The 25,298-nt window shown below is 36.4% G+C and overlaps 2 protein-coding genes across 2 annotated transcripts; one reads left to right on the top strand and one right to left on the bottom strand.

The window, feature by feature from the left end:
- Positions 1-2,009: 2,009 nt before the first annotated feature.
- LOC110901416 lies at positions 2,010-2,531 on the bottom strand. The gene has a single exon (XM_022148247.1). The coding sequence runs from the start codon at positions 2,529-2,531 to the stop codon at positions 2,010-2,012; it is 522 nt and encodes a 173-aa protein (XP_022003939.1).
- Positions 2,532-3,616: 1,085 nt separating this feature from the next.
- Positions 3,617-9,423, top strand: LOC110898852 (pectin acetylesterase 5). Its single transcript, XM_022145699.2, has 12 exons — positions 3,617-3,983; positions 5,261-5,343; positions 5,681-5,810; positions 5,921-6,000; positions 6,099-6,188; positions 6,392-6,516; positions 6,879-6,939; positions 7,165-7,218; positions 7,343-7,420; positions 7,498-7,603; positions 8,124-8,269; positions 9,146-9,423. Exons 1-12 carry the CDS (start codon positions 3,758-3,760, stop codon positions 9,263-9,265), a joined length of 1,299 nt encoding a protein of 432 aa, XP_022001391.1. The 5' UTR covers positions 3,617-3,757; the 3' UTR covers positions 9,266-9,423.
- Positions 9,424-25,298: the final 15,875 nt, after the last annotated feature.

The raw sequence follows: 25,298 nt of genomic DNA, 5'->3' as shown, positions 1-25,298 counted from the left end.
AATTTCCTAATTTAGGTATCCACATTCTCTTTTTATGGAACCTCCAAATTCCATCTGTTCCTTGTTCTAATTCCTTAATCATTCCTTTTAATTTTTCAGTATCCTCCTTGATTACTGATTAGGGTTTGCCCCCTTCGAGTTTTAGGGGCCTTGATCCTGATTCCGATTATTCCGGAAATTTCAGGGTTTATGCCAAATTACTTGGGTGTCTTAATTAAAGTTTTCTTATTGGATAATTATTATCCTAATTACGGGTTTTATTGACAGTTGTTACACTTTTATTAATTTTATTGGATCAGTGATGTGCCTTGTTAATTAATTTATTCAACCAAGGTTCGTTTCGTTTCTACACAGACACAAAAGTATCATTGATCTTAACTTTTTTTCCATCCTCAGTTTATTCAACCTAAGCGTTTTAACCCGCACTAAAAGTTACCTTTGAACAGGGGAAAGAAACCGGAAGACATTATGGACTGTGTGCCAACATGTATTCTTCCTCAGTTTTGCTCGGTGAAAATAAACACCGGTCAATTGCTGCTTTACCCATCGATAAACAAAGCTAATAAAGCTGATGGTTTTAAGGTTGTTTTCCCATATATGTTTTCCCCATTTCAATTGATTTGATCTGAAACGACATGATAGAGCTAATGGTAAACACATCATGGAAGCTACAGTCCTCATGGCTGATCACCGCCACTTCGTAGCGTGTCACCCCCTCGCAAGACTAACTACATCATGCAACCTCCACATCATAGACGAGGCGAGTTTCCAACACAAACGGGTGTTTTTATTTCCGTTTCTTTTTGAAGTTATATGTACGTCAAATGTACCGCATTTGAAAAAGGCCTTGGCTTTTTTTGGAAACCAGCATTTTAAGACGAAAGCTTCTAAACTAAAGGAGGTCTCCTTTTAGTTTTTTTTTTTTTATTACAACTTGCCCTATTTATGTTTAATGTAAACTAAAACCCCTCTAGACTTTTTTTGGGTGCCAGAATGTATATGAATGAAGCATACATCATTTAACTATCCCATGTAGCCGGTAAAACCTTGCATTGCCATGAAGTGCGGGGCTTTTAAACGCATACACACCTTACATAGTTTTTTTTTTTTTTTTTTTTTTTTTTTTTTGTAATCGTTTGAAGGCTTGATTTATTTTCCCACCCCTTATTGTTGACCCCGCCGCAACGTGCGGGCTTCCCACTAGTACATATATTAAAAATAGAAGGCAATGAATAGTGTTTTAAATATTATAATAATATATAGTTTTTTAATACTTTTATTATCTTCTTTACTTTTAAGTTGAATAAGCTTGTGTCAACCGGTACTGGTATCAAAAATACCAGTACAGTTATCGGTACATGAAGGTAAAAAACGACACCTCATGGTACAGAAAACGGCAAAAGTCGGTATCGAATTGATTTTGAAAATCTTTTCATTCGGGAAATTCGGTGCTGCTACCCAGTACCATTTGCTCATCCCTGATCACGGGTACTGTACGAACAACAACGGTATCGTGCAACTTTTTTGTTGATTTTCTTTAACTTTTAATTATTTCTTTTTTTAGTTTTGTTAAAACAAAAATTGTGTTTGAAATATTTTTTTTATATCGTAAGCCATACATCTGTCAAAAACCCAATAAATCTAGAGAAAACCCCGTTTGTAGGTATCAAACTCACGACGTAGCCTTATCAAATCCCCAAAAATGCCATGAAGGCAATGTTAGGGTGTAAGGAGTGGTTAAACACCTTAGAGTGGCAAACCAAAAAAACAACCAATCAGAGTCGTGATGTCAATTAGTCAAAAGAGTTTAAACTTTGCTGAAAAGTGTTGGCAATGGTTACACTTGCTGAAGTGATAAACTTTTTTTATTTTTTTATTTTTTTGTAAACTGGTATATTTAATATTAATAAATGTAGAATAAACTAATAATAACATTAAATTAAATAAAAAACATTAAAATTAAATTAAATTAAAAACAATAAAATTACATTAACTTGAAATAAATTAAACTAGTCTTCGTCGGAATCGACCAAAAGGTGGGGTAAATCTTGACTTGCGAGATGATTTATGAGATTGTGTTTTAGTCTCCAATGCGTGTCTTCATCCATCAACTCGCCCAACACCGTATCGTCTAGAGTTGGCTCGACCGGAGGATCCCGAATGTGCACCGGTGCTATCGCCCTTCCTTCATCTTTCAAAATTATGTTGTGTAAAATAATACATGTGTACACAACACTCCTAATTTTTTTAACGGATCTTGCTCGCATCGGTCGACTCAATACACCCCATTTCGCTTTCAAAACACCAAAAGCCCGTTCGATGTCTTTTCTTGCCGCCTCATGTTGCCTCTTGAATTTCTTTTGGTCTACTTCGTGAGGGTAAGGGATCAACTTCACAAACACAGACCACGAAGGGTAGATTCCATCCACGAGCAAATAACCACGTTTGTATAAATGGTTGTGAACGTAAAATGGACATTTTGGCGCGGTTTCATTTCGTTCGTTAAAATAACGGAGATTGTTGTAGCACATTGATATCGTTTTGAGAACCCGGTGGACCAGCAAAAGCATACCAAAACCATAAGTCTTGAGAAGCAACCGCTTCGAGCATAACAGTCGGGTATCGATGATCTCCTTGCATATATTGGCCTCGATACTCTGTCGGACAAAATCGCCAAACGAAATGGGTGCAATCAAGGCTATCGAACATACCTGGAATGTGATGTTTTTTTCCTCATGAGCTTGGTATAAAAGTGCCATGTCGTGGCTTGTCGGTCTACGTTAGAACTCGGGAGCGTATATTTTGCAAACCGTGTCGCAAAAATATTCTAGGCACTCGCGGGAAGTTTTTTCGGCCATATGCAAGTACTCGTCGTTCTCGTCTGGAGTGTTACCAGTTGCGAGCTGTTTAATAGCCGATGTCACCTTTTGCAACGGCGTAAAGCCCTTCCTACCTCTCGCATCAGGGGCCTCTTCAAACCACGGGTCGTTCTCTTCCACGTCGGCCACAATTTATATAAACAAACGTTTCGACATATGGAACCTATGCCGAAAGATATCTTCGTTGTACTTCGGCTCTTCGACGAAATAATCCGCCATGAGTGTCTCATGCCCATCCTCACGTTGACGTTCAATATATCTCCTTCGGTAGATGTGCCCGTGTTTTGAAGTTCGGCTTCTTCGATGAGATTTTGAAAAAAAAAGAATGCTACTATCGGATGAATCGTCGCTACTCATGGGTGGGAACCATAACGGGAGTTCATCCGCCATTTTGTTTTGTAATTGTTTGGGAAGAATTGGTGGTATTTTTTTGGTTTGGTTGGGGTATGAATTTGAAGGTATTTGGTTTGGTATTTATAGTTTAATTTTTTAAAGAAAAATATTTTTTTTTTATTTTAACGGCATTATAGCCGTTATAACTCGCCCAACGTTCAAACTCGTTTCCTTTTCCGAGCGGCATTGTCTCCCCGATTCACTAACCAAACCGCGTCGGCAAAAGGTCGGCGGCGGTGTTTGCCGCTCGGCAACCACATTTGCCGAACCTTTTGCCGACTCCACACTGTTAAATAGTCGTTAATTAACTGACACTAGCAAGTAGCAACCGTTTTTTTATTACTGTTTGGTGAGACAACTGACTCTCTACGTTTCGTCTGGTCAACGGTAGCTTAAACAACACTAAACTCATCAATTACCCCAATCTGGATCTAACATCCACCATAAACATGCTATAACATCACACCTCACTAACCCTAGCAACAATGGCGATCACGCAACGAAGAGGATGCCGCAGTTACATAACAATTTTGCACCAACGATGGGGAAAACGTGAATCGGCGATTGCCGTAGCTGGATTCGCCGCTGTTCTTCTAACATTCTCGTTCATCCTTTCATCAGATTCATCTTCCTCCGATCGTTTCTCCGGCACCGGTACTGACGGTTTTGTACCGCTTACTTTTTTAAGCAATGCTGTTCAACGAGGCGCCTGTAAGTCTTTTTGTTTTGTGCTACTTGTTGTTTATTAGTGAAGTTTGAGATTCCATAGAATGTAGCTGTTGATTTTTGAAGCAGATACGGCCTAGGGTTTGCTGTTGTGCTCATTGTTTAGCTATGAAATTAGAGATACCATTGAATGTAGCGGTTGAATTTTGAAGTTTTAGACTCTAGTTTAAAGGAGACACATGTATTTGGTATTAGCTAATAGCCTAGAGTTTGCTGTTTTGGATTCAAATTTTTTGTGCTAATTGAGTAATTGTTTATCTGTGAAATTAGAGACAGGATTGAATGTTGCGGTTGATTTTTGAAGTTTTGAAGTCTAATGTTAAGGAGATACAGGTAGTAGATATTAGCTTATGGTCTAGGGTTTGCTGTTTGGTTTCAGTTTTTCTATGCTTATTGTTTATGTATGAAATTAGAGATACGGTTGGATGTAGCGGTTGTTTTTTGAAGTTTTGAAGTCTAATTTCAAGGAGATACATGTATAAGGTATTAGCTAATAGCCTAGGGTTTGCTGTTTGGATCCAGTGAACTACATGAATAGAAGTAGGAGTGAGCAAAAACTGAACTATAACCGACAAAACTGATTGGTTATGGTTAAGTGAATTTGATCATTCGGTTATGGTTATGGATAATGTGTCTTCATTAACTGGCTTTAACTGAAACCGAGCCAAACCTTGTATGTTTGTGATTTTCCAGCTTTTAATCTTCAGTTATAGGTCGAACATTTGCATTCATGTTGCAATTGTCAATAACCAAGCTTGGAACACCATAACTGAGCTTGGAACCTGCATATTTCAGCTTGGAAGCTGCATAACCGAGCTTGGAACACCATAACCGAATCTTTTTTTCAGTTGGAACAAAGAAAATAAAATTAAAAGAATACGTTGGACTTTGGACAGTTCACCGAACTTAACCGAACCGACCCATGCTTAACCTTCCATCAATTATGGTTATGGTTAAGCCTTCATAACCAAACCGAACCGACTTTGCACACCCCTAAATAGAAGTTATTAGAGATTATATATTAATTAGGGTTTATTGCTATATCATTATCATAGTAAGAAAAATATGAGTTGATTAGGCTTCCTTTATAATTATTCTCAATGTACTTCTACAAGTTGTTGATCAATAATACAAAAATAAATAAAACTTAATCTATAGATGATGACTTCTGAAATGCAGATCAAGTGAATTAGTCTGTTATTTAGGCATCACTTCGAGTGGATTAAGTATAATGACTTTCATTTGCAACATATGAAATGCAGATTGTTTAGATGGAAGTGTTCCTGCATACCATTTTCAGAAGGGTTTTGGATATGGCTCTAGGAGATGGGTTCTACATATTGAGGTTATTGACCAATTGTATACAATTTAATTTAATGATTTATGGTTAATGAATGTTGCTACCTTGAATAAATATTGTTTCATGCTTTTTATTTGGTAGAGTAAATGATACATATTACCAAACACTGGCACACCGCACACCATGCTTTCAATAAGACAGTTGCACCTTAGCTGTTGGTTCTGCGAATGTCTACGCATTGAACATTGCGTGGCTTACCATTGTGATTCGTGAACATAGAATCTGTAGTGGTCACGATTGGGAAACTGTCGGCATATCATGCTATTCATTGTTTAAAATCTAGCTTACTCATTTTTTTAATTTTATTTTAAACAAAATGCAGGGTGGAGGTTGGTGCAATACAGTAGCTTCTTGTACTTTCCGTAAGACAACCGCCCTAGGATCTTCAAAGTACATGGATCACCAAGTTCTGTTTTCTGGAATTTTGAGTGGTGATCAGTCCCATAATCCAGGTAAATTGTGACTATTGATGTCCATTGGATTTTTAGTTATAAAATCAAGAAATTCTTACTGCCTTTAACATGATTATATTATGAATACTGAGATGTATGCATTTCTTCAGATTTCTATAACTGGAACAAGGTCAAGATACGGTACTGTGATGGTGCATCTTTTACTGGGCACCCTGAAAGTGAGCGAAATGTAATTTTTTATATCTTTCTTTTGGAAATTGTGAATTTTTTTTCAAGTATGCCGGTTTAGTATAAACAACTGTTTTACCTGTTTCAATAATGCAACAGAATGATACTAAACTTTTCTTCAGAGGTCAACTCATATGGGAAGCAATGATGGATGAGCTCTTGTCAATTGGATTATCTAATGCTCAAGAGGTACATTTTTTAAACTTTTTATGGATAAAGTAACTTTTTTCATCAAGGTCATTCATGTATTTAAACTACTAAAGCTATCAGCAAACGTGAAAAGACAAGTTTAACTATTTATATCATTCTGACTGCAGATTATTCTAGATTCTGTATTATACGATAAGTGTAAGTAGATATATTTTACTTGAAAGTTTAAAATAATTTGACAGGCACTTCTTTCTGGATGTTCAGCTGGAGGACTTGCAACACTCATCCACTGTGATGATTTCAGAGAAATTTTGCCGAAAGATGCCAGAGTCAAATGTTTATCTGATGCAGGTTTCTTTCTTAATGAGTATGTTCTTCTGCAATAACCATTATCTGATCACTTCATCAGTGTGCATACTGCATACGCCTGTGCAGTGTGCGTAATATGTATGGAACATATATATTAATATATGTATATGTGCGTGTATGTATAAACATGCACATAGATATATAATTTGCAGGGGGAGGGGTGGGGGGACCAAGATAATGCATATCAACATCTTTTGATTTTTTTATTGCCAACCAAAGGAATGCTGTTTTATGTTTCTTTAAGTGTACCTGATGCATATAAATATTTAATACCTGAAAAATAGAAGCGCATCATACATATATTATTTGCTATTTTCTTGAAATATTGAGAAGTTTTACATCAATTTTCCTTGGTTGTAGGCAAGATGTTGCTGGTAATGCCACCATCCAGTCATTTTACCATGATGTTGTCCATCTTCAGGTTTGTCATTTTATTAAATAACATAGCACAATTCTTGAAAGATCTAAGGCATGTTTAGGATCTACTTTTTATAGTCTTCTCACTAATAGGATGATATAAGGTCTCGCGTTAGTGTCGGTAATTATAAGTTATCAATAGGTATATGAATGCCCATCAGACAACTTGAAAATTTGTGCTAATTAGGTGGTATTTTGTTAAATTATTCTGCATGTATGATGATATTAGGGTACAGCAGGAAGCTTAAAACAGGATTGTGTAGCCAAAATGGAACCATCCAAGGTGCCCTTTTATTTTAATTCCTGAAAGGATCTTTTTTCCTTAAATAATAAGTTACATCTTAATATTTTATCATGTTAAATTTGTTCTGCATTACTAACTAATTGCTGTATTTACTGCAACCCAGTGTTTCTTTCCTCAAAATTTTGTGAAAAGCATAAATACACCAGTTTTCTTTGTCAACCCAACTTATGACTTTTGGCAGGTAATATTTTAATTATATTCGTTTTAAGAACTAAACTTCCTTTTTCTTACTGTCTTCAATGCATTTTTTTCTTTTAGATAAAAAACATTTTGGTACCTCGTTCAGCAGATCCTCGTGGTCATTGGCACAATTGCCATCTTAACATTCGCAATTGTAGTCCTGAACAGATTGAAGTGCTCCAAGGTATTAGATTTTTGATGTTTGGTAAATATTTTGAATAGGCTATAACTTAGGGTGTTAACAGTCGACTAAAATTTTCGGCCGAACCTCTTACTACGGTTTTGAAAAACGGCAAACCAAACCGACCGGGTTGGGTTGGCCTGATCAGGGTTTCAGCGGTTTGGCAGTTTTGAACCAATTCTTTTTTTTTTCAAAAGCGTCATTTTGTATTATTTTGTTTTCAAGTGTTTTGGATGGTTCATGAATGTTACACGTATACATAATTGCATATTCCTTAAATTAAAAAAGCATATATATATATATATATCTATATATATATAGAGAGAGAGATGTTAAATGATGGTTTGGTTTTCATAGCCGATTCCAAGTTCCAACTTTTAAACTGTAAAACCGAACACCGAACCATATACATGTTAAACCGGCTGACTTGCTTTGGTTTGGGCAGTTCGGTTGGTTTCAAAGGTTTATGAACACTGCTACTCCCTAGGCTATGTACTAATTGGGGATATATTTGTATATACAGGATTCAGAAATTCATTTTTGAAGGCATTGTCAGAATTACAGCAAATGAAGGATGTGGGAATGTTTATAAATTCTTGCTATATTCACTGCCAAACATGGATATCTGAAACTTGGCATGGTCCATATTCTCCCAAAATTAATAACAAGGTAACATGAAATATATTATGTGAAATGGTATTTTAAGAGTGTAAGAATTCAAATACACTTCACATTACCTTCGACTCCTTAGACCCGTCCCGTTTCAACCAGGTTAGTAAGCTTTACCCATTAGATGTAGATATAACCCGAACAAGCCCATTTCTAGGTAAATAGTAGAAATTTCCACCTCATTAGGAGGGTGATTGGTGAACGAGCATTGGTTATTTTATTTTATTTTATTTTATAAACTTGAGTTCGACTCATTTATTACTTATTAGTTATTTTATTTCTATACGTATGTAATTATTTTTCTAATCGTAATTATATATAACGGTTATATATATTAATAAGATATTTTTTTTTATCATATTTTATATATGCGTGTGTATAAAGTTACATTTATTAATATTAGACTCCTTGGGAATCACGAGCCTAGTCATGCCCAGTATATGAAATCCGGGTTCGAGCTCATTTATTAAATGAGCTTCTATTTAGACGTGAGCCTGTTTAAGCTTGGCTCAGTTTGAACTTTTAGCTAACGGATCTCGTGCAACTCATGAACGGCTTGATTCCTATTGTCTCTTTGTACCTACTACAAATCTACAGTAGGGTGTTTGGAATTGCTTATTTAAACCGCTAATCTGCATATTGCCTTTTGAATTAAGATGTTTTTGGTAACTAGTTACAAGTTGCTTATTCGAAACTGCTTGGTTCACTAAAAGAATCAGATAAGCAATTTGGTTACACAAATCCCAAATAGACCAAAAACCGCCTAAAACTCAATAAGCAGGTAAGTAGTTTTAATAAGTAAATCCCAAACACTCGATTTTATTTTACAAGGTTGGATTATAACCACTTACAAGTTTTTTTTTCATGGTTGAATAGACAATTGCAGAATCCGTTGGTGATTGGTTTTTCGAACGAAAAGTATCAAAGCATATTGATTGTCCATATCCTTGCAATCCTACTTGCTACCATATGGATTTCACTCTTCATCGACGATAACCAGAATGCTGACATCACGTGTGCGGAATCATCAACCCGATTTTGTAATTGAATTCTTGTTGTTTATATATTATAACCATATGGTTTTATGTGTTAGTAACTATATGCAGAAAAATACTTTTTATCTAGATGATCTAATGGGTGTTTTATTGGTAAAATGAACCACGTCAAAATAGGCAAATTTTAAGACCCAGTCCCAGTTCATCATTTGCTTTGATACTTTTTTTTTGTAAGCAAATGCAAGATGCCATAACATTTGATTATGCTTGTTTTTATTTTGTGCAACCAGGGTTGTAAAGGTGCCGAGTCGAGCCTTGAGCTCGGTTCGTGAGTTGTTTTTCAAGCTCGAATCCGGATCGTTTATTATTTATATATTATTTTATATACATTTAAAACTATTTTAGATATATATATATATATATATATATATATAAGTATAATTTTTCTATATAATATAGTATATCTTATTTTGTAATTTTTATCATAATTTTTTATATATAATAAATATTATTATGCAAATACATATTTGGGTAAATTACTTTTTGAGTCCATGTGTTTTAGTGGTTTTAACCACTTGAGACCAAAATCAAAAAGTTTAACAACCTGAGTCCCTATAAGCATTTTCTTTAACCATTTGAGTCCTTTTGAGTTCGAATTTTAACCTTTTGAGTCCAATTTTTTTGGACTCAAATCGTTATAAAATGAACAAAATTGGACTCAAAACGTTATAAAATAAATGACTAGGGACTCAGGGCGTTAAACTTTTTGATTTTGGACTCAAGTTGTTTAAACCACTAAAACACATGGACTCAAAAAGCAATTTACCCAAATATTTACTATATCAAACAAAAATAATATAATATAAATAATGAGCTGAGCTCGGTAGATTCGTGAGGCTACTCAAGCTTGATAAGTGAGGCTTGAACTTATTTATCAAACAAGCTTATTTTTAGGCTTGAGCTTGAGTTTGTTTAAGTTTGGTTTGATTCAAGCTTTTAATGAACCGATCATGAGTAGCTCACAAGTGTCTTTAGTCCCGGTTGGTTTTAAAAAGTAAAACTCCATATGATCATATTAAACAAACGTACCATACAATTGACTGCTAAACCGGTATCAAAGCTACTTTTAGCTTGAATGTGGATGGCACATCGCTCAAATGTTGCGAACCAATCTGATTCAATGATAGACGGTCGATCGAACTTTTTAACTCCCACTATCTCTAAGAAGATGGATCACTTGGTGACTTGTATCAATGGTCTTCCGGGGACGTGCCTACATGATAATATTTGATAAAACAAATATATCCGGTGTTTGGTTAGTTAATACTTACGTTCTACTCATGAATATAATAATAGTTTTTGTATAATTAACCAAAAAAATAAATAAATAAACAAACAATCAATCCTATCACAGTAAAATCTTACTCCTATAAGGTAGTACTAGTTGTAGGACCCGTGTGAACATACGGGAAGGTTTAATAACCATCGAAATCCAATATTAAAAAATAGATTATAATACATCATTTAAATTGTTTGTGTTTAGTTACATATCTTTATAAAACAATGTTAAAAACAGTATATGTTAGTATTATAAGTATAATGATAAAAGTTTTTGTCTACATCTATATGTAAAATATGATGTGAAATTATTTAATGAATTCACATTCGCATTATACTTATGAATTGACAACAACATCAGGCATAAGTCATAATTGAAGCTACAATACATTAAGAAACAAAGGTCCTCTGTCTCTGTTTAAAGCCAAATTGACCTTAAAACCATAACTGCAAGTGGCGCTGAATTTCTTGGTCTCAATACCCAACCTACCTGAAATGGACAATTACTATCCAATAAGTTTCAAAACCACATTGAAAAATCATACATAACAACCTAATTTTCGAGATGTATTAAGGAAAATCGTTACCTGATATGTAAACGGAAAGAATGTGATGGCTCAATAATGGTTGCTGTCATTAGGTGCATTGAGACCTAACAAAAAGAATGTGATGGCTTAAGTATAATTATAAGCTTATTAACAAATGAGACCATATTAATTTAAAATTTAACCTTTTTGCCATACCATAATGCTATCTTCATTCAATTTTTACTCAGATCTACAAAATCATCATAGCCTCATGTTGAAAGGACAAGAAAAACACCATAGTTTTAGTCTCAGCTGAGAAGCATCTCATCAACATCATTGACTGAATATCCCATAGGTGACATCGATATCAACATCATCAACCGAACATCTATAATCTATATAATAATCTATAATAAGAGATGAGAAGCTGATGTCGTTTTGCTGAATATCCCTTAGGTGACATTGATCTCATCATCATCAACCGAACATCGATTAATTCAGATTTATGACATGAGCATGAACAATGTGAGATCATCTTCTAAACTCTTATTATAGATTATATAGATATAGATATCAATATCGATATTAAATAACCTGAGATCCAGTAAGAAGAGTTCGATTTGCAGAAAACAACATTTCTTCCCATAATTGGAAACACTTCTTCACATGAGCATTGGGCTGTCATGAACAAAATTAAAAATTATAATTTAAGATCTCATATGTAAAAATAAACGTGTTAATGTAATTCCAAACATATAACTGCTTGTGTGATTTGACATTGCAATGCAACTGTTGTAGTCTTATTGAAGTAGACAAGAAGTCATCTAATTATTCTTAATCGTGAATGCACAATCAAAACAAAACGTATATCTGTCGAGATCTCGACGACGGTACAGAGCGTCTGGTGCATCTTCAATTTTTAGAACGATTGAGAATCCATTTAGGTTAATGATCATAAACACAAAACCTAATTAAAGAAACTTATGCATCCATTACAAAATCTCAAAATCTGGTAATAAACATACCTGAACTTCACCAGCTTGACGGTTAACATCTGCACCTGATACATAAAGAAATCAATCAGATTTAATCATCAACAATTTTCATCAGCAATTTTAAAACAAAGATCTTGTACCTGATAGAGGCCAGTTGACTGCATAGCTCTTTGAAAACATTACATGTAAAAAAAATCCACAAATTAGAACCCCAATTTCTAAAATTAAGCAAATTATTACAAAAAGGTAATTAATTTATACAAAAGTGGACAGTTCTAATTAGGTAAAACAATAAATTCAACTTTAAAATAAAGCTTTTAAATAAAGCAAACTTCAAAGTGAGATAAAACACCACGTGCAATAAATAAATTTCAACCAAAATCAACCAAATCACAACAAAATTACAGAATCCTGAGTTCAAATTGTTACATAATTCACTTAATCAGTTCTAATCATGTCAAAAACTGAACAAAACAAAATTGCACCTGATTCCTTACAAACTTCAACAGCTTCTTCTTTCACCACCACCACCACCGAATCTTTCAAATTCAAACCTATGAAATCTCGTTCCATAGTTCCACTACAAGATTCCAATGCCAATTTCATCAAACTTTCACCCGATCAAAAACGCCCAAAATTTCAAAAAACTCAAAACCCTAAAAATAAAGAACAATGTACCATCATACTGAAACTCAAAAGGGGATAATGTAAATCAATCACCTGGAGAGACGAATGATGAAGTTTATGAGGTCTGTGCTTTCTATGGTTCAGAACTTTCACAAACCATGGCTGCAAGAAGGGTTGCAGGTTTAAACTTGCCTTCCACTATTCTTGCCACGCCATGGTCATGAATTGTGTGTAAAAAATTTGAAGTCATCATAACCAAGCCACAGACCACTACCAATTGAAACCAGAGCCACCATCGTCAACCACCGTCCAGAAACCCTAAAGGGTTCCAAGACGAACACGGAACAACACAAAGGCGTCGGCGGTGAGTCTGTGCTCCCCATCATCACCAGAGATACTGAAACAAAAAGCTTCCATCATGGCCACAACAAAATCAAAGAAGAAAAATTTAAGATATAAATCTACAAAAAACAAATTCGATTTACCTTATCAGAAGTTTTAGATCGAGAGATCACTGTCATAATCTAAAGTATAAACCGAGTCACCGTCATAATCCCAATCGGAACCGCTAGATCTCGCCATCGTAGCCTCGGATGACAAAATCATCTTCATCGATCAGAGTGACAAAGATGGTGATTCACGGACGGAATTCTTTGCCGATAACATGGTTCGTATAAAAGATGAAGAAAATAAACCCTAGAATCGGCTGTAGCTATTGAAATGAGAAGAAAGAGTGAAGAAGAAAGAGAGAGTTCAGATATGATTACTGTGAATTAAATGCCCATTTCATCTCCCAATGCATTTTTAGAATTCCCTCATAACAAAGGCTTTATCATAATAATAATAATAATAATAATAATAATAATAATAAAATGTTATATTATATTACAATTAAAAAACAGAATTATGACATCAGCATGTACATGTGGCATAGCTTAGGAGTTGACACGTAGGCAGATTTACACCAGCCTCAAATCTCTTATTATAGATAGTATAGATTTGGTATGCAAGAATGAGATGCGGAATGGAATAGACTATTACGAGGGAATGAAATCACCAATAATGCATTTCACAACTCGCCACCACCACGCTCCACTGCTGCCACCGTCATCGACTACCGGCGCCACCAGCCACTGCCGCTACCTTGCGCCACCAACCATTCCATTTCCACATAGTAACCAAATAAGACTATGCAGTGGCGAAGCTTGAAAATTCCACCGGGGGGTCGGAAGTCACCGGACCTAAAAGTATATACCTATTTTTTTATGTGTCTTAACAGGTCGTGTCAGACATGATACGACCTGTTAAGATTTAAGACCATTATATAATATATGTTAAGACCTGTTAATGGCTAAATATTAGATATGTAGTAACAGGTCGTATTCATGTTTTAACAAGTTGTATGATACATTGGTAATTTTTTCGTGTCTTAACAGGTCGTTTTGTGTAACATGTTTATTATCAGGTTCGTGTTCGTGTTTGGAAAATCTGACACGATAAGATTTTGTGTCGTGTTCGTGTTAACCTGTTTTTTGTTCGTGTCCTTACAAGTCGGGTTGATACAATATGCCAGCCCTAAGATATATGATATTTGTTCTCTTAAAAGGAAGCACGTGATTCAGTTTTCTTAACTAAATTAAACTAATTGGAAAATAAACTTTAAATCTGTAACTACTTTTACCATACTCCTTATAATTTTCATCAAGTATAAACAAATAATCGAATTTTTAAGATATATTGGCAAAATTATCTTTAGTTCGTTTCATCCTAAGTAATCAGTTTTTTTACAAAATATTTCATACCAAAAAGTCTACCATATTTTTCTAAACCATAGTATTGAATCTACAATAGTATTATATAATCACGATGTCACTCTTTATTTTCTTTATTTGTTTTTTGACTGACCGGATCGGTCACTCTCCTTTATCAGGGATGAGATTCGTATGTTTTTTTAACAAAATACTTGCATCGGTCAGCCTTTGTCCTGAATCTACAATAGTATTATATAATCATCATTTTTCATTTTAATGCTACATGTGTTATGTGACCAATTGAGTAATTATGTATTTGGACTATACACTAATCAGCCTTTGTCCTTTGTCCTAATTCCTAAGTGTTATTTATAAAGACCCAATTATTTATTGTCACTCCGTCATCATCTTCTAGTTAGAGAAACATTATAAATCGTGTTGGTTCTAAGCACGGCAATTCCAAAATAATAGCTTCTACTTCTTCTTCACGCATTAGATCTTCTTGGATCATCTAGTGCATTTGCGGCATTCGAAGCAAATACTCGTCCTTCGTCAGTGGTTTGGACAACATTCCCACCAACAGTTCCTTTAGGATCAGGCTTAGGACAATCTTTAATCATGTGCCCGGACAAAAGGATCAGACTTAGGACAATCTTTAATCATGTGCCCATTTTGTCCGCATCTAAAGCAAATCCTCGTTCCTCGACGACATATGCCTTGGTGGACGCTTCCCACATGTGGTGCATATATGGGTTTGATTTTGATCTGGCTTTTAGGATTGTCTAGTAGTTGTGATGTGGTTGCCGCGATTTCTCTTGCGGTTCTTTTGTTATTTAGTGAGTTTTTCTCTTATTTTCTACGTTTTAATAGCGTCTGCTAATTCCGTTTAGTTGCTAAACTTTTGCATTATCCATCTTATAGTATTGTAACAAAATGTTCGCTTCTTAGTTTCTGCTACTGTGTTAGGATCTGAGTTTGGATTGATTGTGATTTGTGTTTGAATTTAGATGAACAATGAAAGAGTAGTGCAGCGGAAATTAAATGGAAGCAAACTTTTCACAATCAAACAGAAGAAATGCTTTCAATCATACATTTTCACCACAGAATCAAATGATTAAATTTATTTCAAACTTTGATTACAATGCATGTATGATTCGCAAACTCCCCCTCAGCCTGAGCTCAGTATTTGTTCGTGCAGGAAGAAGATGGTGAAAGAGCTAAACAGAACAGTACAGAGTACTGTTCTATTTATATGCACTAGCAAACTACTGAGCATCTAAGCTGACGTCACCATGAAAGTGACATCTAACCTCCTAACAAACTCTTAACAACTGACCTATACAAACACTGCTTAAGCTAACTACTGATATTACATTGTATTACATAAACAAATAAAACAACTGCTGCATCCTTCCACTGATGTGAACCCAGCAGTACTTGTCATGATCAGCAGTGCTTGAACCAAGGCAGTAGATTGAGCAGTAGAGCTTTAATTCTTCAACAGTCCTTGACTTTGCTCAGTAGTTGTAGGTCAGCAGTTTGCATGATCAGCAGATAGGAGGTCAGCAGATGTTGAAACCACTTTCAAGGGGAGAGACTTGCATTCAAAATATCTGCTTATTCTGGATCCACTGCCCTGATCCAGTTTTGGCTTTTATTATCTGTTCCTTTGGCAGGGTTCAATCCCAACAATCTCCCCCTTGAACAGATAATGCTAAAACTCTTCATTATTGGTAGATCTTTATTGCCTCATCAGCAGTTCCCTTATTTGCCCTTTTAGTTGTAGTTCAAAGGTTAAGGCATCTGTATCATCATCATGCCTGCTAAGTGGAAGATCAAGGAGATCCTGCAAATCTTCAAGACTCTAGCCAAGAGCTTGTTCCCTTGTTAGTTTCTTCACTTCTCCATCAGACTTAAACACTATCAGTACGTGGGTCTGTTTATCAGTTTTCCACTTTAGTAGTTTTAAGCCTGGTGGGTTTCTTGGGAGATTTTTATTCGATGAGGTATTTGGTGATGCTGGCCTATTCATGACTGGCTGAGCAGTGCTTGCAGATTGTTCCAATTCAGATTCTTCTTTCATCATTAGCCTAATACCTTCTTTTACAAGTTCATTACCAGCATCAAGATCTTGAATTGATTCAGCACCTGGCTGGTTTTTACTCCTTCTTTTGTAGATGGCAGCACCAGCTGGAGCAGTGTTTCTTTTAATTTGCAACTTTGGTGGTCTTTTTGAGACCTCTGCTTTGGAGTAGTCAGGCTTTTCTGGAGCTGTTGGATCTTTCTTCCTAAGTTCCTCCAACCTTTTATAGGTGGCCCTAACCCTCGCTTCTCCCCACTTTGACACAGAAATTTTTGACCCATAATCAGCTGTGATAAGCTCCTCTTTCATTCTCTTCAACTCTAATGCCTTTTCAGCTTCAAACTGTTTGAATTTTTCAGGAGGAGTCTGCTGGACATTATCTTTGATCATCTCTTGGATCCTGGCTGCTTCATTTTCAAGCTAAGGAATGGTCCAGTTTTTGTACATGTGTTTCTCCCCTTTGTATTTCTTGTAGGTCATAATATTTTCAGTGTAGTCTTTTCTCAGGGTCTCATCTGCCCTTTCTGAAATTTGTTGACTAACATTTTTGGCAAATTGCTCCATTGATCTGACCTGTGTGAGAAGAAACTGATAGTTTTGCTGATATTCCCTATCATATTTCCCTTGTTTATTTTTGTTAGCGATATCCTCTGCTTGCTTGGCTTTGATTTCTAAGTATTCTTCAATGTTGTTTGGCCTAGGATATCCTTTAACTGAAGGCAAGCTTCTTTTGGCAGGGTTATCCTCATAGTAGAAAGATTTGATTTCATCTCTAACTGCTATGAGTTCTAAAGGAAACACAACACCTGCAGGAGGTAATGGCTTTTGAATTCGAGTTGAAGAGAGAGGAATGGGTTTTGAAATTGTGACAAGTGCTTGGGATTTTGTAGATGTTGGTGGTGGTGATGGAGAATCATCATCTGGTATGATAATCCTTCTCCTTTTAATTTTAGGAGAGGCAGATGATGTTTTGGGTGGAACAGTGGATGTGATTTGAGTGGCAGTGGTTTGTGTCTGACTAACAGTTGTTGAAACAACTGGTGTTTCAAACACTGTTGTCATTACAACAGATGTTTTAACATCTGCTGTCTTCTGCTTTATGGCAGGAAATGATGGTGGAGATGTTGTTTTTGGTGGAGATAAGGCAGTGGTAGTGGTGTGTGTTGAAGTGGTGTGTGTTGAAGTGAGAGCAGCTGTTGTAACAACTGAAGTATCAGCAGATGTTGATACAACAGAGGTTTCAGCAACTGTTTGGGTGGAGGTTTGATGTTGGTGGCTTTTGGATGGTGGTTTTGAAGTATGCTTAGGAAGACTGGATGGTGTGGATTTGGGTTTCCTTACTTTTCTAGTAAGATTTCCTTTTGGAGCAGGATTTTGATCATCCTTTTCACCAGAACAACCCTGTGCATTCAGCTTCATGAAAGCTCTCTTCTTCTCATTCCACCTTGACAAATCCTTTGCCGCTCTATCCCTTTTTACACTTATGATGCCATCATCAAGTGCATTTTGGGTAACATCAACCCTCTTGCTACCATCTGGCAATGGAATTTTTCTGAGCATTGCATCCTTTTCTGTATCAAGATACAACCCATTATCAATCCCTTTCTTTATCCACTCCTTAATTTTCTCCCCCTTTTTGGCATTATCTGAGGGGAGTTCATCAATAAACAGAACTGTTGGAGGAGCAGTGCCAGTGGTTGCCAACAGATGTGTTTTTAGAGCCTTGATGTCTGCTTGTGTGGTTTTGAAACTAGACTCCATTGCTTCTCTGAGCTCTTGAACATGTTTTTCATGCTGCTGCTCAGCCATCTGTTGTTGTTGGTGGAGAAATGGTTGAAATAGATTCCAGAGCTCATTTGTAACATCTGCTAGTGGTGGGGCAGGTGCTTGAGGTGGAACAACAGTGGATGGTACCATTTGAACTGTTAACAACTGTTGCAGCATTTCTTTGATTTCTACAACAGTTGTATCCAGTTTTTCAACTCTTTCCGTCAATTCCTGGTACTTTAACCCATCACCCAATTTAATGGGATCATCTGATTTCCCATTAGCAGTGGTTGTATCAGAGGTTGAGGTAGGGAGTGTACTCCAAACATCAACAACTGATGCCCATTTTTCTTGGTACTGGGGTCTTCTTCCTTCAACACTTGATAATCTTTTGATGGAACCAGTGGTTAAAACAAACTCAATAGCAGATAACAGAGGTGTTATGGAAGGAATTGCCTCCAAGGAAGTCTTATTGATGTAACCACTGTCCAAGTGTAAACCGGTAGGTTCAACACTTGTAGTGGCTGCTTCACTTGGATTACCACCAAGAGTTACTTGTAACTCAAAGGGTGTAACCTCCTCAGGTTGTGTTGGTGGGTTAGCAAAGATTGATGCATCAGGCCCAGTCTCATGTTGAGGTATATTCTCATAAACAGGTGATTGAGAAGGACTGGTTTGTGCCAGGTTCAAATCAATTGCATCCAACAGTAGTTTGGTATTTGGTGGAATTGGGGATGTGAAGGTAGGTTTAGAAAGAGAAATTGCCCCGGGCATTGGGCTGTGGATGATGGAAGCGAGTGCTTCCAGAGCATCATGATGTGGTGACCCTTGTTGTACAACCTGTTCTTTTTGTGAAGAGACAGGAGGAATTTCAGGTATGGTGTGAGATATTTTTACCAACTGCTGTGAGGAAGTAGCAGCAGTGGTTTCTTGTGACAGTAGTGTTGTCACAGACAGTTGCTCTGGTATCTCATCCTCCAGAGTTGCCTTTTTGTAACACCCTTAATATTTGGATAGTATTTAGATGATAATCATATGAACTTTATAATAAAAAAAAATCAGAGTTTACAAAAACATTTCGTGTTTAACACCATACACACTTGAGATAGTACTAAACACATCCAAGATAATGCATAACGAGTTTAAAGTTAACCCTTACTAGTCAACTACAACTAGTTTACAGGATTCCAAACAAGTTTGACAAAAATATTTACAATGTGATTAAAGTCTAGACAAAGTTAAGTTTAGTGCGGAAGCTTCAAAATGCGTGTTCGGTTCTTGATAACGTATTGATCACCATCCGGAAGAGAACTCATCCATACCTAGAGTCAAACACTAAAAACATTAGTTTTGACATTAATAGAATACATATAAACGAATGCCGATATGGGATAATGTTAAATAAAATACAAGTTTTCCTGGGTTCCACCGTAACTTACGGTGTCTACCGTAAGTTACGGTAGACCCTGAATGACTCTGGTTCTGCCGTAACACAGGGGTAACACACCGTAACATCTTGGTTTCCACCGTAACTTACGGTGGAACCGTAAGTTACGGTGGGCTCTGCATCCTTACCCCTTAACTATTTTTCAACTTAAAAGATCATAACTTTTTGCTCATTTATCCGATTTAACCGATTCTTTTTCCTATGAGTCCGTAATAAAATTACGGATCTAACCATATAAATTTCACATCAAGGAAACCGAGATACCAGTATTCGGCTCACAATTTCCTTACTTCGATTATCCAACCCATTAGTAAGAGTGCATAATCCCATATTTCAATCCTAAAGACACTTTAGACATAGTTACCCCATTTTCCGGGCTATAACCTTGGAGAATTCGCGCCATACCATGGCTTTGCGTTCTCTTAGAACTAAACACTTGTTTTCACGGAATTCAAGCATTCCGTTGTCCAACGACACATTCCATCGACCTCTATTATTTGACCCGATATCCCGGGTTCGTAGACTTAAAATATCATATCCAATTTCTTGGTGTAGTATCATTCATCACCTACCGTGATATGAGAATTTCAAGTTTCTACTCATGTGATTCATTTACAAGCAACATTTTGGCCCGTTTGGCTATCTAGTGAAGACTATCACTTTATTATCAAGCCAAACCAAATTTCAAATCTTTGTTTGACCCGTTTGATGATCTAGTGAACTTCGCCACTTTAACGACGCATCAAACACATCTATTACAATACGTTATCATTTATACACTAAAACCAAACGTTATTACACACTATAACGAGACTAAAGTCACGTACCTTTATAGCACACCTTTTCCGCGTGTATCTCCTCCGGCGTGTCCGCTTGACGTTCCGGAATCCTTGCCTAAAGAGTTCAATTCATAACAAGTTTAGAACTCTTTCGTAAGCTTTATCGCATTATTTCTTAATATATTCAAATCTGCGTTTTAGCCAACATTTAACATTTTAACCCTCATTCAGGCGTTTTATCAAACACCTAGCGGGTCAGATTTCTACATGATCTAAACCAATTTCATAACTTGTGATTATCATCCAAATTGCTTTAATTAGTCTATTCTACACAAATCTTAACATCAATATTTCTGAATTTACTCTTAATTTCAGATTTATGTTAGAACAAGATTATATTTTTAGGACTTATTAGCCACCTACAATGGTGGTTATAAACTCTATGATTATCATGAAATCTTTTAACAAGATTTCACCTAGGGTTCATCCCTAAACAACATATCTCTTCTAATTACACACATGCAATACACAATCAAGTTAAATTCTGATTTTTTTACAACTAACCTAGAACTTGAGATGAATCAAAACACTAGAATTTCACATACCTTGTGATCCCTTCAGTGAGGTGATCACCAATTCGTGCTTAGAAATCGATTTGGACTTGATTTATGCCTTGAATTTATGATTTCTAGGGTTTTGAGAGTGGGGGTCGCCCCTTCTCTTGCTCTGATCGACCAGACCTCCTCAATGGAGTGTTTGGTTTTGTTTTTAATTAATTTTGATAGTATAAGTTTCAATTTTGACAACACGAGTCCCTCATTTTTTGTTTAACATATAGTTTGGTCATTCTAACCCTAATTGGAGTTATTTCTAGACTTTTAGTTAACTAGGTTATAATTTCCTAGTTAAATAAATTCTAGTTTATTTATACTTTATAACTCTAATATAAAGTTTTATATTTTCGGGATGTTACACTTTTTGGTAGGTTTTGGGGGTTTTTGATTTTTCTTTTTCTTTGGCTTTTTGGTGATTTTAGGTGTGGGTTTCAAAGCAGTTGTTTTGCTACCTTGATCACATTGAGCAGTGGGCTCAGCAGCAGATGCTTGAGGAGCAGTGTTTGCTGCTAAAGTCTGTTCAGGCACCTCTGCTTGTGTTTTGCAAGGTGTTGACATTCTTGTAAAAGTTTCAGCAGTTAAGCTGTGCATTTGTAAATAGTTACCTTGGTTTATTATAGCAATATCATCCTTACTGAATTTTTTCTCAAGGTAATAACTTAAAAATCTTGGAAACAGTAAGAATGATTTTGTTTCAACATTTTTAACCAAATCATTGAAGATTACCTTGGAATAGTTAAACTTTTCTTCTTGTAAAATAGCATATCCCAAGTTTTGAATCTTCATTGGTATTTCATTAAAAGAAGTGGTTTTATTAGAAACACACATGAGGAGGGTATGGAATAAAAATCTTGTTGCAGGAGGGAAGAAACCTTTTTGTAAGGTATCCTTCTTCATCATTGTGTCTGCATACCCTCTCTCAATGAAGTCAATTTTTAAATCGTTTTTAGGGAAAGAATCCATACCTTCCTGATCATCGAGCTGAAAGACTTCAGATATGGATTGTGGTGTTATTTGAACTGCTTTTTCTTATAGAGTAGAGTTAATGGCTATGACATCTTCACCTTGTTTGTCAAGGGTACAATGTTTCCAAAACTCTCTCTGGGTTTGCAGGTAGATGGGAGCATCTGCTGTAAGCAAAGTTTTGTACTTTGACGCAGTGATTATATCGAGGATGGAATCAAATGTATCGGTGGTGCCGGGTTTTATGAGAAGACCCAGAAGATTATGAGACGGTTTGTGTGGGATTTCTGTGGAGGTAGCCTTTTGAGAGGCCCCTTTTGAAGATTTTGCGGATGATTTCGATTTTGTCATTTTGAAGATGAGAATCGAAGATGAGTTTGTGAAGAAATTTGATGGAATGGGATGGAAACTGCTTTGAGAAAAGAATTTTTAAGAATTCAATTCGACAGTGAAACCCTGTTTGGGGTTTGAAAGGGGGTTTTATGGAGGAAAAGTAAATGCTGACATGGCAACGGTTATAAAAGGTCTGGCCACTATGTACTGTCCGCATGCCATCCCCTGGTGAAATGAAGGACATTACTTTTGAACAGTACTTTTTGTGAAAACAACTGGTGAAGACAGTAGTGGTAATGGTAATGGAGAGCAGTGGATGCTTTTAACTATCAGTGGATAGCACAACAGTGGATACAACATTGATTTTAAACATCAGTGCTTATCAAGGAATGTGAGAACAGGGGATGACTTTCAGCAGTGGACAGACTTTTGAAGTAGAGCAGACTTTTGAACCCATCAGTGGTTATGGCAGACTTTTAGGATTTTAATGAAAAATTCATTTTTAGCTATTTTTAAGGATTGATTTTTGATTTTCTGAAAACATTTTAATGCTTTTATTCATAAAACAACAGGATTTTGCCTGTTATTCCATGTTTAGCATGCCAATCATAGAGATCAAGCTTTCAAATGTGGATGTGTCTAATGCTTTGGTTAGCACATCTGCTAGTTGATCCTTAGTTGGAACATGATGCAGAGAAATCCAACCTTTTTCATAGCAATCCCTCACAAAGTGATGTCTGATGTCGATGTGTTTGGTGGTTGAATGAGAAACTGGATTTTTGATGATATTTTCTGCTGCCTGACTGTCCAACATAAGTGGTGTTTTCAAGGCAATGATACCAAAATCCAGCAACTGATTTTGAAGCCAGAGCAGTTGGGCTGTACAGCTTGCAGCAGCTATATATTCTGCCTCAGCAGTGGATGTGGAAACAGCTGCTTGCTTTTTGCTTTGCCAAGACACTAAGCAATTTCCTAGGAATTGGCACCCTCATGAAGTGGACTTCCTTGTCTTGTCACATCCAGCAAAGTCATATCTGAGAAACCTGAAAGCTCAATTTTACCATCAGCTGGATACCAGATACCAAGTGTGGGAGCACCTTTGAGGTATCTGAATATCCTTTTTACAACAATAAGGTTTGACTTTCTGGGGGCTGATTGGGATCTTGCACAGACACATGTTTTCAAACATGATATCTGGTCTAGATGCAGTTAGGTACAATAAAGACCCAATCATGCTTCTATATAAGGTCTGATCAACCAAATCATCATTTTCTTCAGACATGACCAATTTATTGGTTGCAATGGGTGTACTACATGACTTACAATCATCCATATCAAATTTCATTAAAAGTTCTTTGGCATATTTGCCTAGATGGATGAAAGTACCATTTTGCAGCTGCTTTACTTGGAGACCAAGAAAGCACTGGAGTTCACCCATTACACTCATTTCAAACTCAGTTGTCATGAGTTGCCTGAACTCTTCACACATTTTATTTCATGTGCTTCCAAAAATGATGTCATCCACATAAATTTGGACAATCATCAAATCCTTCCCTCTCTATTTTAAAAACAGTGTTTTCTCAATCCTGCCTCTGGTGAAACCAATGGAAAGTAAAAAGGTGGACAGAGTTTCATACCAGGCCCTTGGTGCTTGCTTCAAGCCATACAAAGCTTTATTAAGCTTGTAGACATGATCTGGATTAAATGGATCCTCAAAACCTGGAGGTTGACAAACATAAACCTTCTCTTGAATCTTACCATAGAGGAATGCACATTTGATATCCATTTAATACACCTTGATGTTGTGGTTGACAGCAAAGGCCATAAAGAGTCTGATAGCTTCAAGTCTTGCTACAGGGGCAAATGTTTCATCATAGTCAATGCCCTCTTCTTGTCTGTAACCTTGAACCACAAGCCTGGCTTTATTCTTGACAACAATACCCCTTTCATCAGTTTTGTTTTTGAAGACCCACTTTGTGCCAATAGGACTTACATTCTCTGGCAGTGGTACAAGCTCCCATACTTGTTGTCTTCTGAATTGTTGGAGCTCCTCTTCCATGACTTCTACCCAGCTGTTGTCTTTTAGTGCCTCTTGGTACTTGACTGGCTGATGGAGTGATAGAAAACCAACAAAAAGACAAATGTTTTGGAATTAACTTCTTGTGAGCACCCCTTCATTAATGTTGCTAATAATTTGATCTGGTGGATGAGATTTCAAGAAGATGAGCTCTCCTTGGTATGGAACAATGGCATTGAGTGGTGAGGGCTGCAGATGTGTATCATCTGAGCTAACCACTGTTGGGGACTTTGATGACCCAGCAGTGGCTTCAAAAGGTGGTGGCATAGGGGGTAAAGATGTGGACACCTGCTGACTTTGATTCACTGTTTGAGGACTTTTGTCAGCAGTGTTTGATGATGTGGAAGCAGTGGTTAATGGGCTACTTTGGTCAACAACTGTTGAGGTAGCAGTGGTTGAGCTTTGACAGCTGTTTTGAACATTTGCTGCTCTTCCCATTATGGCAGACTTTTGTTGAGGAATGATGATTTCATACCCATAGTCTGGTGATGAATCTTCTGATGGACCTGCACTGTTAGTCTTGACAGCAGTATTTTCAAAAGTGAATTTTTCAAGATCAAACAATTCTGCAGGATTTGCAGGGATTTTCATTGATGAAAGTTCATTGAACTTTACATTCAAAGTCTCTTCCACTGCTTTGGTCCGTGTGTTGAACACTTTGTAGGCCTTAGTAGTGGTTGAGTATCCCAGGTGGTATCCCATATCAATTTTGGCTGCAAACTTTGAGATAGAA

Source organism: Helianthus annuus, chromosome 13 (genome assembly GCF_002127325.2).
Source record: "Helianthus annuus cultivar XRQ/B chromosome 13, HanXRQr2.0-SUNRISE, whole genome shotgun sequence".
Taxonomy (NCBI): domain Eukaryota; kingdom Viridiplantae; phylum Streptophyta; class Magnoliopsida; order Asterales; family Asteraceae; genus Helianthus; species Helianthus annuus.
The sequence above is the reverse complement of the archived record's forward strand: the minus strand, read 5'-3'. Positions and strand labels throughout refer to the sequence as shown.

Bases quoted from the DNA above. Each gene is read 5' to 3' on its own strand.
- LOC110901416 (XM_022148247.1), bottom strand. From the start codon at position 2,531: ATGTGCTACAACAATCTCCGTTATTTTAACGAACGAAATGAAACCGCG.
- LOC110898852 (XM_022145699.2), top strand. From the start codon at position 3,758: ATGGCGATCACGCAACGAAGAGGATGCCGCAGTTACATAACAATTTTG. The intron at 6,001-6,098 runs GTAATTTTTTAT...ATAATGCAACAG, and splicing joins ACCCTGAAAGTGAGCGAAAT to AATGATACTAAACTTTTCTT. The intron at 6,517-6,878 runs GTATGTTCTTCT...CCTTGGTTGTAG, and splicing joins GCAGGTTTCTTTCTTAATGA to GCAAGATGTTGCTGGTAATG.